Source organism: Solanum tuberosum, unplaced genomic scaffold, assembly GCF_000226075.1.
Source record: "Solanum tuberosum cultivar DM 1-3 516 R44 unplaced genomic scaffold, SolTub_3.0 scf00315, whole genome shotgun sequence".
Taxonomy (NCBI): Eukaryota; Viridiplantae; Streptophyta; class Magnoliopsida; order Solanales; family Solanaceae; genus Solanum; species Solanum tuberosum.
Window position 1 is genome coordinate 562,190 of NW_006239239.1, and position 12,661 is coordinate 574,850.

The window sequence follows — 12,661 nt, forward strand, 5'->3', positions numbered from 1 at the left end:
TGCTAAGAAGATTCATCTTCACGATAGGGTCATGGTAATTTGTGGGATTTTGGAGTTGGCTCTAGTTTAGGATGCATGGTTTGCTTTTATCCTTCTTGGTAGCTTGCATGGTTCGTGGTAGGGTTGGTACATTGGGCCACTATCAGCCAGTTAACTATGTTGATACACCGCCTTCCGGCTTGGTTTCCCTTAAAATGGGGTGTTTGACTCGAATTTGCAGTGGCAGAGCAGTTTGTGAGCTCATGGTGTCAGTGTTTCAGAAGTTCCTTTGGTTGGAGTAGGTCACTGGTGTGAGGCTCAATGCTACCTTGTCGTTCACATGATGATCGTCATTTGGATTAGTGTGGTTAGATTTAGAAGGTCGTGTTTCAGATGGGTTTGTTGGTTTTGAGGGTTAGAAATGGATTTTGGGGTTTTGCCTTGGGCTGAGTTCCTTGTTTGGGCAGTTGTCATTCCTCGATGTTTGGGAGAAGCATGTTGTTCTTCTAAGGTTGATGTTGTGTGGGCTTGTAGGAAGGTTTCAATTGGTGCTGGAAATGTTTAGGATAACTAAGGACCAATAAAACGCTTTTGGTGGTTAGAAGATGTTAGATATGGAGCGTAAGGTTAGTTTTTTTATTTGGGAGTTGTGTTGCATCTACCATGGTCTTCCGTTTGCTCAATTATGTTGTTTTAGGGTGGTGTTTGCTTTTCAGATGAATCTGGTTCTTTTAGGCAAGTCCAGTTCAATTGGGTGAGAGTTTGAGACCAAAATGAATTTGGAGGAGTTTTTGGTGTTTTGAAGTAAATTTGAGGATTTTCCTCTTAGCTAAGTTTCATGATGGCATTGTTCGATCCGAGAGGTTGTCCAAGGGTCTGGTGGAGCATGCGGCCTCAGTATCCTCGTCTTTTTGTGCCTTTAGGCTTTGTCTGCCCTTCTACTTTCGCGGACGAAATTCCTTTTAGTAGTGAATGTTGTAATGACCCTTCAGGTTATTTTCTTCATTTTTTTTCAGTATTTAGAGCTTTCTTGTAGCGACCACAAGCCATTTATGACTTGCTGAGACTGACAGTTGATCGTCGGGTCGTCCTTTTAGATTTCATGTAATTTCGAATGGTATTTTTAGGATATTTAGCTTTTCTCTTGTTATTTCATCCTTTCTTGATTCTGTTTGGGCTTATTGTGGTGTTAGAATCCTTAGTTTAGGCTGTGGGTTCGTTTGTGGTGTAGATGATCTCACTTATCCTTGTTAGGATTGATTCGTGATGGCCTTAGACTAGGCTGGACATTAGATTCTTTAGGTTGTGTTTTATCGCCTCATAGTTATAGTTTGCTCCCTTTAGGGCTTGTTTTATGTAATTCTCCTTGCGATGATGCTTGTGACCTTGGTTGCTCGTCATAGTCGTGCTTTGGTCATGATTGTGCTCAAGCTGGGACTGGAGCAATGTGATTGGGGTAGGATATTGTCCCTTTAGTTTTCTCCCCCTTTATAGATTTGAAATCTCTTCTTAATCCCTTTGCTTGTTGATTTGCAGTGGGCATGGTATATCCTTATTGAGCTTATGATTATACTGTTGGGCCCGATGACGTATGTGAGGACTAGTTGGATTCCAGGTTAGTAATATCTACCTTGGTAGCGTGGTTACATCAGTCGTATAATTATTTGATTTTAAGTGCCTCGTTTGAATGCTGGTGATGGATTGCATTGCATTGTTTGCACATTTTCACGAATTTTGTGGTACGATCTCAGCCCATGCATTGACATATTTATCAAGTATCTTACTCAGCTTTTATTCTAAACTGATTTTAACGGGAGTTATACCACTTGGATCACTTGACTTGGTGAATTTTGAGATTACGAGCATCATGGACATGATCCTTTTTATACTTGAGATATTAGAGGCATTTGGGATGTGCTCAGTTTTTACTTGACTAATCGGCGCGTCGACTCCGTTTCATGCATGTTTTTGGTCTTTCTGGCGCTCTTGGGATTTTACTAATCGGGTAGGCGGCCCCATATTGGTTATTCACGGTTCGAGACCGTTTCTTCCGGTTCGAGGCCAATGCTCATGGTTCGAAGCCATTATTTCTAGTCTGAGGATGATGTTGACGGTTTGAGGTCGTTATTCCCAGTTTGAGGTTGATGTTTTGTGGTTCGAGGTTGTTACCTCTAGTTAGAGGTTTGGATGGTGTTGCTCATCATGCATTCATATGCATTGCCTATCACTAGTATACTTGTTTGTTGTTTGTACCCTCCAGATTATAGGGGTCGGGTGGGTTATGTTTGTTGTTTGTACCTTCCGGGCTTATGAGGGTCCGGTTAGGTTATTGTTTGACTACATTCTGTTCTATGCTATTGTTTTATTGTTACCTGGTGGGTTTTGATGTTAGAATTGTGGTTGTGGGTCCTCCTGACACTGGGTAGTTGACTTGGTATCTTAGTTGCTTGCAATTAGGTTGTTGGCTTGCAATCCAGGTGTGTTCTTGACTCGACTTCTTACCCCTTGTTTCCTATTTCTATTCTTTATTTCTTGGCTTCTTTAGTATCTCTTGTGTTATCTTTGAACTCAGTCGGTCGTTGCTTGCTGAGTACCGTTTTTGGTACTCATACTACACTTCTACCCCCTTCAGATTGTAGTTGATTTATCACCGTTATTTTAGAGTCGTGCGGAGTAACTTGGGATTTCGTAGATTAGGGTGAGCTTCTGGCGTCTGGAGCTACCGGTTTTCGTCTGTTTTGGCTAGGCTTAGTTTTTATATTGTATTCAGAGACATCATGTACTTGCCTTGTATTTGTGAAAGCCTTATACTCTTATTTTGGATTAGATGCTCAATTATTGACTGATGTTAGGTCTTGGAATGGTTCCTATATTGTTTTTCAGTTGATTATCATTTCTTAGCTTGATATAAGCTTTTTGCTTTTTATTGTTGGCTTCTGCTTGGTAGCTCGTTGCTTATGGCTTCAGGCTAAGGGTTAGGCTTACCTACTGGTGGGATGTAGTAGGTGCCGTCATGACCTGAGAAATTGGGTCGTGACAGTTTGGTATCACTAGGGGCCTATTACCCCACTGAACTCATTTGTTCGTATTTTTGTGCACCTTTTGTGCTGATGTGGCACCTTCAACCACCCAAGTTGGTTGTGTTTGTACACACTCCTCTGCCACGTGTATAAATATTATTATTTTTATTTTATTTTTTAAAATTATTTTATTTTCTTTATCTTGTATTTAAATTAAGTTAATACACTTTTTTTTACCTTGTATTGAAACTTTTTTTTACCTCTTTTATTTTTCTATTGATTTTATTTTATTTTATTTTTTAAAATTATTTTATTTTCTTTATCTTGTATTTAAATTAAGTTAATACACTTTTTTTTTACCTTGTATTGAAACTTTTTTTACCTCTTTTATTTTTCTATTGATTTTATTTTATTTTATTTTTTAAAATTATTTTATTTTCTTTATCTTGTATTTAATTAAGTTAATACACTTTTTTTTACCTTGTATTGAAACTTTTTTTTACCTCTTTTATTTTTCTATTGATTTTATTTTATTTTATTTTATTTTTTAAAATTATTTTATTTTCTTTATCTTGTATTTAAATTAAGTTAATACACTTTTTTTTTTACCTTGTATTGAAACTTTTTTTTACCTCTTTTATTTTTCTATTGATTTTATTTTATTTGGCTTTCGTTTTGATTTGATTTCTAATGTGATAATCAAATACAGGAAGAATATTAACAGATTGTCATATTTGATTTTAAAGTTTTAGAGCTTGATCTTAAATCTGAACTATCTGTCATAAACACTTGAGTAATAATAATAATTTGGATTTGCTCAAGCACCATGAACAATTAATTCAAGTTCGCATTGAACTTGATTTAAGGGCTTGATAATTTGGCCATGAAAACTTCGATGTTCATCATCCCTGGAAAAACTTGATGTTCACAAATGAGGATCGGCCAAAAGCTATATTCACTCTCTGGGTTTATCTTATCTACGCGGCCACATGTAGCTATGCATGGAAACTAGTGAGTATTTGTTCTTGGCTTCTCTTTTATTTTTCTATTGATTTTATTTTATTTTATTGGGGGCGTAAACCTGACCACTAGGAGTCAGGGGGCATATCCTTACATTCTAACTTATCAAAATAAAATGAAGGATTGCTCCTCGTTAGATAAGCTTACGAAAATATTCTAGAATCCTTAGAACTAGAGTCTAGAAGCAATGCACTAACTCGAACAAATATAAGAACCTTCATAACATTAGGAACACTCAACTCGAACAGTTTATACAAACGTAAAAAATTTGGAAAGACACTCAAAAAACAAATTTACATCTCCATAGAAGAACCTTCACTTAATACATTTCTATATCAAGTTCACAGGAACTGTCAAACTCTTGCTGTTCCTCACTTGATTAACACTTGTTAAGAATTTTACAAAAAAATTCAAGAACATAAAGGGTTGTGGAACTGCATAAATCATTGCTGACGAACTTCGGTTGAGACAGAGGTGATCAACTCTATGGTACTAGAATTTGGATGTGCAAGAGAAGCTTCAATATCTTTTTCATCCGAAGAATCTACATATTTAAGATATTGTTCGATATCTTTGGTGTCTGAGCTACCAAATTTACTAAGATGCCATATTCCACTTGATTTATGCCTTCTTTCACTAATTGCAATTGAAATGTCATTTGGGAAGAGGTCTCTTAGTACAAAGGCATAGATGATAGTTGTCACAAGAAGCGCAGTTACTGTGAGTGTAGCAAGAGAGCAAAGTATGACGACTAGACACTTTGTGAGAGTGTTGGTAACTACAGCTGAATACCTGATGGTAGCAATAGCAGCTCCGGTCATGGGGAAAGTATACGCCCACCAAGTCAACGAAAACCTGAAGTTAACAAATGACATAAGCTTTTTGAAGTTGAGACAAAGATGTTGAGGAATAAGAGAGGTTTTACAGGACAAAGGGAAATTACACATACCTGATGCCTCGAAAGAAATTAATACGAACAGCCTGTTAAGAGACAAGAATAAACGATTAGGCTGACACTTGAACGTCAAACATTTTCAGAATTAATGTAAGGAATATGATTCTCGTTAAGCTCAGAAACTCGATATCACATCTTATATCTTCAATTATCTATCAAATAGTGAGATAATAACCGTCTTAGTATGAACTCTACAGGAGCCTAGAACTTGAACTAGACTATAAAATGCACGCCTTGCACTGGCTTCAGCATTAGCTGCATTACAATAGAGAGGGTGTATTTGAATGCTAAAACTCTGCCTAGCATAATGACTTACCAGTGAGAAATAAAGGAACAGAGCGATGAAATAAGAAATCCGAGATCCATAATCAAATGACCCTTTGATTGTTGCCCATGCCATAGAAGCAACACTAGGTGCAGCAACAAATAGAAAGAAGACCGGGTGAAGATCCTTTGGCAGTGTCTCATTTGTTGGAAGTCTTTGGTAAAGAGTCACAAACAAGACCACATAATGAGCTAATCCAACAGCATAGAAGAATATTGGGCCTTCTTTTAGTCCCATGGATGCACCTAGCAAAGCACCAACAAAATTTCCAACAACGGAGAGATGATTTACGGGGTTGGCTACCTTTGAGAGCCTTCGTTGTCCTCCAGACATCCATTGGCCGTATATCTTAAGCTCTAAGCAAAAGATTGGGGTCATAAGAATGTACCATAAAACTGTGGGAAGTGTTTTAGTAACTGATTGTGGAACTCCTAATGCTAAGAATAGAAGAGATATCCAGGGAGCAAAGAAGAAGTTAATACGTATGGGGTGATAGTACTCACGACGAACTGCTTCAAAGTAGAAAATGATTTTCAAAGCATAGGTGAAAGCAACAACCGCCATAAGGACCACAGATATGCACCAAAGGACAAGATTTACATCTAAGCTTATGTGGAGGAATTTTGTTGAGGAAGAAGTGGCAAGAGCTTTCCACATAACAGCTTGGCTACTAACACCAAGACAGATACCAAAGGAAGAAATAGGATATCTAAGAAGGAAAGGCCATTTCTTGTCCTCAGGAAGAATACTTTCCTCGGATGCCTGTAAACGAAAAAACATGTGTTACCAACATTACCATCTTGATCTCGGACTAAAAAATAAAGACTTTTCAAACTGCAAGTGCATCCATAATTTCATGATCCACATGTGAGTAATACTTAAAAACTACTATCTTTTTGATCATTTGAAGCAAATTACTGCAGACCACTAAAATGGATGGTGAAACCAAGGAGAAAATCTTACCCGTAGAGTATCCAACTCTGGTCCCTCCAAGGCAGCAAAGTACCGGTCCACAGGAATATTTTCCATCTCTGCAGTTGGTCGAGAGTTTGACTCTTGCTGTCCTTCCACATTCTTTCCGCGCAAAGTTGAAATTTGTCTCTCAAGTTTACCAGACCATGTTTTGTAAGAGTCAAACCTTGAATCCCTTTGCTTAATGATCTTGGGATTCCTTGATGGGAAGTCTGAATAGCTGAGAAGTTTCCCCATAGCAGGTGCCTCAGGAAATGCAGTATGTCTTGGCATTGTCTGAGAATAAAACTTGACCTTTTTGTTACGTCTAGTACTATTATCGGTTGATGTAGTAGCCGAATCAGAAGAACCAACATTGCTGAATATAATCTCATTATTATCACTGAAAACAACTCTTTTTTGAATTGGTGGTGAGTAACCTGCCAAAGGAGAGGGTGGCAAACTAATGGAAACCGAATGCTTCCTTCCATGCTGTCGTTCAGTAGCAGCTTCAGTTACCTACAAAGATCAATAGAGAGTATTATTAGGCCAGGTGAAATGTTAGCAACGTATTAAAAATAGGCGTAGTTACATGTAAGTCCAGCAGCAAACTTGCAACGGTTGGTGAAATTAATCTGCAAATGAATTCCCAACACAATATTCATTTCTACTAGTTTTTCTTTTCTTAACTTGTAACATTTCAGAGGCTAGTTTATCCTCACTAAAGGTAGCAACTTTTGACCTCAAGAGAGTCGAAAAATTAGGCTTTTAAGGTAATTTCTGATGACGTTAATCTATAACTGTACATTATAGGCACATCTTGGCTCATAATGAACTAGGAAGTTGAGGCTGCTAGAAAGTAAAACCGTACAACCTTAGTCGAGTGGTCATTCTTACATACATGAGATTATAAATTGTAAGCATAGTAAAAAGGCACAAACAATTGGAAGATGTGATGATTCATCTAGATTGTTGATAGAATCGAGTAGAAATGAAGAATGCAGCCTTACTAAGAAGAACGACTTACCACGACAGGTGAGTTCTCAAAACTAGATCCTGTTAGCTCAAGTTGATTATCTACTATGATGCCAAAGTCATCCATTTCATCGGAAATAAATTTGATAAGAGATGGAAGTACTTCATTTGTAGCAGAATTAGTTATTTCACTTGTTTCCATGGCTATATATATATACTGCAGGAAACAATAATCTTATTAGTAAATATGTGCTACAAACACAGGAAAGATAAACATTAATTTCGTTCGTATGCAATTGAAATGTAGACCTTTGATCAGCCACAGTACTTAGATTGAATGAAGCTCTTTCTTGTAGCACCAAAGGATGTAACTTTTCTCTCTAACGACGAAGAAAGATCGATCAAGGTCAACTAGTAACAACCAAGATTGAGAGAAAAAACACAAGTCTGCAAGACACATGAAACATTATATATAAATAGGATGATTCATGCTAAGTTCTTGGAAGCACACATCATATTTTTTATGGATACAGCTGCCATGTATGAAGATAATATCCCTTTTAGTTAAAAGAAAAATGTAAACAATATGAAACCAAGAGAAATGAAAAATAGCAGGTACAAGCTTGAATATTTGTCTTCCATTGTCTTGACACATTTGACTGCTAATAAAACAGAACAACATGTACATTGTTGATACACATTACGATAGTATTCATTAATTTAGAGGGTAGGCTTACCTAGAGTAAATCTAAATTAGTCGAATCAAATGTAATAATTTATATTTATGTCCTTTTTGTAAGTAAAATTAATGAAGTCATGAATTTCCACTCACATATAGTTTTGGCTACCCACTCATATCTAATTTTATTAACAGAAACACAACGGAGGTTCTCGACAGAATAATTTACTTTAGAATTCTCCAAAAAAGCGAGTAATAACATAACGTAATATAATATAAACCGACCTATTAATATCAAAAGGATTCATAATTATTATTTTTTATAATATAAAAATAGAAACCAATTGATAGTATTAATTAAACAAAATAAGAGCCCCCACTAATTGATTGATACTCCAATATATTTTTCAGCTTCCATATAAAATACACATACACACAAAAAGTGATATGATATAAAATTCCAGGCTCACAATGATATATATTTTTTTAGCTGCATTAAAAATTATATATATATATAGAATGAAGAAGGAACATGAGGAAATCAAAAGTCAAATTGTTATTTATATTAATAAAAAAAATAGACGGCCTGGAATAAAGGAAAGCATCTTTAAGCCGTCGATTAAATGACTGCCTAGCACTAATTATACACCAAACCATTAAAATGATACATCTTTAAGTCAAACACGACAATATATGTGTAATGTATTGAAAGAGCCCCTCCATACTATATACCATGACTCAAATTCATAATTTTAGAGGTAGTTCAATACGTATATGGATTATAATTTATGGACTAATTTATTCATCTCGAAGATGAGATAAAACAATCTCAATCACCAACAAGGATTGTGATGGAGTGGTAAGTATTCCTTCATCCTTAACCAAGAGGTCTAGGGTTCGATTCCCTTTGAATACGGAGTCGCCTTTGTTAGGGAGAGCTTATCCCCCAATGTGGAACTTCCCGGCGCGAATCCGGATTTAGTCAGGCTCCAATGTGGGTACCGAACATCGATTGGAAAACAAAATAAAAAATAAAAAAATCTCAATCTAGAATATGGAATATCTTACTTATCCCTAATACCAAACGATTTCTTAAGGTTAATAGTGAAGGATATTTACCATTTAAGCAACCTCGATCGTCTAATCAGATGGTTCATTTGGACAATCACAACTTTTAACTAATTCTTGAGATGATCACTGGCATGAAGGACCATATAATTAAAAGTTCAATTTCTATAAACTGAGATTGTATAAAGAATAGTTTCTTTACACTATCAATGGCCTTAAAAGAATACTATATAAAGAACTTCGGACAAATAAGGCAAATAACCTATTATAACATGTTAAGTTTATTACAAACTTTTTTTAGACTTATGTCCTTTTATAAAAGATGTTTTACTTTTACACATAAAATGTGAAAAAAGTTTTTTTTTTTTATTTAAATCGTAAAAGGTCAAGAGATCTCATTTTCAATCTTTTAACTTGCTAAAGCAATTTTTGATTATTTTTTTTCCCCTTTTAATTGTGTACATTTTCTTGAGAATGCATCAAAAATGCATATTCAGGCAGAGTTTGAATTAATAAAAATCAAGAATTCACATTTCTGCATGAACTGCGTCCAAAATAAGTTTGTACAATGAATGTACTACTGAATTTCCACTTTAATTTAGTTCTAGGAACCGCATTTCTTTCGCCGTAATTTACTTTAAAATATATAACTTAAAATCATTAAAATATTACAAGTGTGATTAATTATAAAGAAAATAACGAAATAATAGCAGCAGTAAGTGTAAGATGGTTCATTAGGGCTATCGACGGCTTTTCTTGAGATTATGACCAATCGAAAAAAGAAAAAGAAAATTCATTGGCGGCGCAGTAACGTAACTTTAACTTTTTATAGTCACTTAATATTTAATGACATGTTTACAACTATAAATTTCGAAAAATTATATCATATATTTATGATCACAAATTTCAAAAATATTATTTTATTTAATTAAATATTATATATCAACTCAAACTATAACAATTAAACAAAGTAATTATATAGTTAATCCTAATAGGATCTTAGCTGTAGGTTTAATCCTAGGAGCTGCACCGTAATTTAAGTACGTAAAACAAGGGAAAACATGTTGTCTATAAGTTAAACACGCAAATACAGGTGTATGCTTTAGAGACGGAGAATAAAATAATACTGTATTGAGTTTGGTAATAATTTCGAAAAAGATAAGTCAACATAAGATTAGAGGCGAATGTAGCTTTTTAGCTATACGTTTAATCTAATCCAGCATTTTATATACGGGGTCATTTGTTTTTGTGCCAATTACAAGAAAAGAAAACAAAGGTTTTATCTTAAATCTCTCATGAGATCTTATCTTAATATGCAAATTGTAAAGAATTAATTTCGAATATAGTGTGACTTTAATGTTAAGAACTTTAAAAGTCGAGTTTATCAAATGCGTACCTTAACAAAGTTGAATGTGAATTCCTTCGTACGATGACCAAGTCTAACACTGGAATCTGAAATGGGCTGGCTGTAGGCTGGAAGTCATACAGTAGAAATGGAAATTAAATGAAAGTAATATTTGAATACAATAAAATTATGTGTTGTTTCTGTTGGAGAAAGAGAGTTATGAATCGTGTGGCGAATTCAAAATTTAGGTGTGAATTTTGAATTGCGATAGTAAATTCTGAAATGTATAGATATTTAATTATATTTATATTTGATTTTCATGACCTTAAAGCACGGGATTATGTTAAACGGTGAACTCACATTTGTATACATCTGCGCGCTACTTGTAATGAGTCAAATTCTTCTATGCATCTCCAAGCCATAGATTTAATTTCCTTATATTTTGCCATTTTATTCAAAAAGTTTAAAGGAGATAGCATAACAAATTATTTGCAATTAGATCAATTTAATTTATGTGTTCAAGGGGTCTTACAAAATTTTCCATCATTTTACGAGAAGAAATCATCAACTATGAACCACTAAACCCTATTGATTTGTAAGAATCTCAAACAAGAAAGTTCACGTGACAGTACGTGTGTCATATTTTTGTGGATTGTTAGCGTCTAGAAGGGTCTTGACTATTAAATTGTGAAGTTGAGGGAGGTAATTAAGTCAACATAAATTTTAGATTTTCACAAAGGTTAGTTTTGACCTATTGAGAGTTTAGACTAATATTAATGAATGTATTATGTATCTCCAAACATCTAACATTTGTATAGACCTCATACATAGTTTTTTACCTTCTTTTTTCTGTTTGATACTATCACAACTTAAATATGTGTTTCAGTTATAAGTTTAAGGGAAAAAGACAAATCTACTCTAAAACTATCGTAAACGATATACGTATATCATTTGTTATACTATTAAGACATCAACATCCTTACCGTCCAAAATGTAGAGCATATCTATCCTTTACACTAATGTAATCCTATGCTTCTATCCATCAGTAAACAAAGCTGCATAGGGAGTGACTTGTTCTTCCTTGTGCACACTTTTGGTTTCTCTGTTTTATTACTTTTTGTTGTTTTTATTTCTTTTTTACTATATCTTTTAATTCCCAATTGGCTGTGGATTGTCAAAATTGGAAAAGATGAACTTATAATTGGATTTTACCTTGGTGTGATCCATTTATCGTCAAAATAAACAAATTGGAATATAAGTGTACAGTTACTTTTAAGTATACAAACTCAATAAATTAAAACAAATAGAAAACTACATTCCTGAAAATTGTAACTCTTTTATACAACAATATTGTATATGCAACTGGCTTCCACTTCCTTTCTTGTCTCACATCTTTCATGCCTCACCTCCAGGCTTTCTATCAAATAACAATGGAGGCTAATGCAATCGATGTACCGTGAAATCGAACCTACAATAGTTCGTACATTTTGTACATCATTCACTACTAAGTTACCACTCTTAGATATTTCAACAATGGTAAACTCTAAGTATTAGACTAGAACCCAATCACCCATATTAACCTACATATATACTTGTATTTTCGTCCTACTCATGCCATCAATGACTAGTCTGACACAATCAGAGGCGGAGCCAAGTAGGATCGAAGGGTTCATCCAAATCCCCTTTGACAGAAAATTACATTGCTTATATCAGTTGTCATTAAAAGTTTTGCTAGTATCTATGTTAAAACAATGGTTCCCCCGTGAGTTTCAAATCCTGAGTCCACTATGGGTAAGGATATGCTTATTTTATCACCACGTAAAAATAAATATTGTATGGTAGTGGCAAAAAAAAATCTTTACCCTTAAAGGACAAGGTGCAAAAGAATTTTTTCAAGAAGTTGTTCCATCTCGAATTCGATCAAATACCTAGTTACAAATTCATTTATTCCCTTTTCTAAAGGTACTTTTTGAAAAGAAAAAAAAAATCCAGGATAACATGATTACATTTTGATGCTTTAACATAACATCACTACACTTGGAGTAAATAGACCATCTCAGAAAAGACACCACATCATCGTCAAACCATTTCATGTTTTTGAAGCATGTCCTACTAGTGCGAAGAAAATACAAGAAACCTGTTCAGAAATTGGAACTGTAACTGATACTGAGAAGTTCAAATGAGCCCTTGCCAAGGAGACTGGCAATTATAATTGTCACCATGTACATTACACTGAACATTTTGTGAGAATCTCACATATTGATCTGAAAAATGTCAAATGTTGCCAACAATGTAACTGCACCGAATCTTAGGAAACCAAAGATGTGTTTCAACTTGGCATAAG

General features: G+C 34.6%; 1 protein-coding gene across 1 annotated transcript; it reads right to left on the bottom strand.

The window, feature by feature from the left end:
* Positions 1-4,318: 4,318 nt before the first annotated feature.
* LOC102586339 (S-type anion channel SLAH2-like) lies at positions 4,319-7,417 on the bottom strand. Its single transcript, XM_006360146.2, has 5 exons — positions 7,278-7,417; positions 6,263-6,769; positions 5,291-6,061; positions 4,969-5,000; positions 4,319-4,874 (listed from the first exon to the last, which is right to left on the bottom strand). Exons 1-5 carry the CDS (start codon positions 7,350-7,352, stop codon positions 4,463-4,465), a joined length of 1,797 nt encoding a protein of 598 aa, XP_006360208.2. The 5' UTR covers positions 7,353-7,417; the 3' UTR covers positions 4,319-4,462.
* Between the last annotated feature and the right edge of the window lie 5,244 nt (positions 7,418-12,661).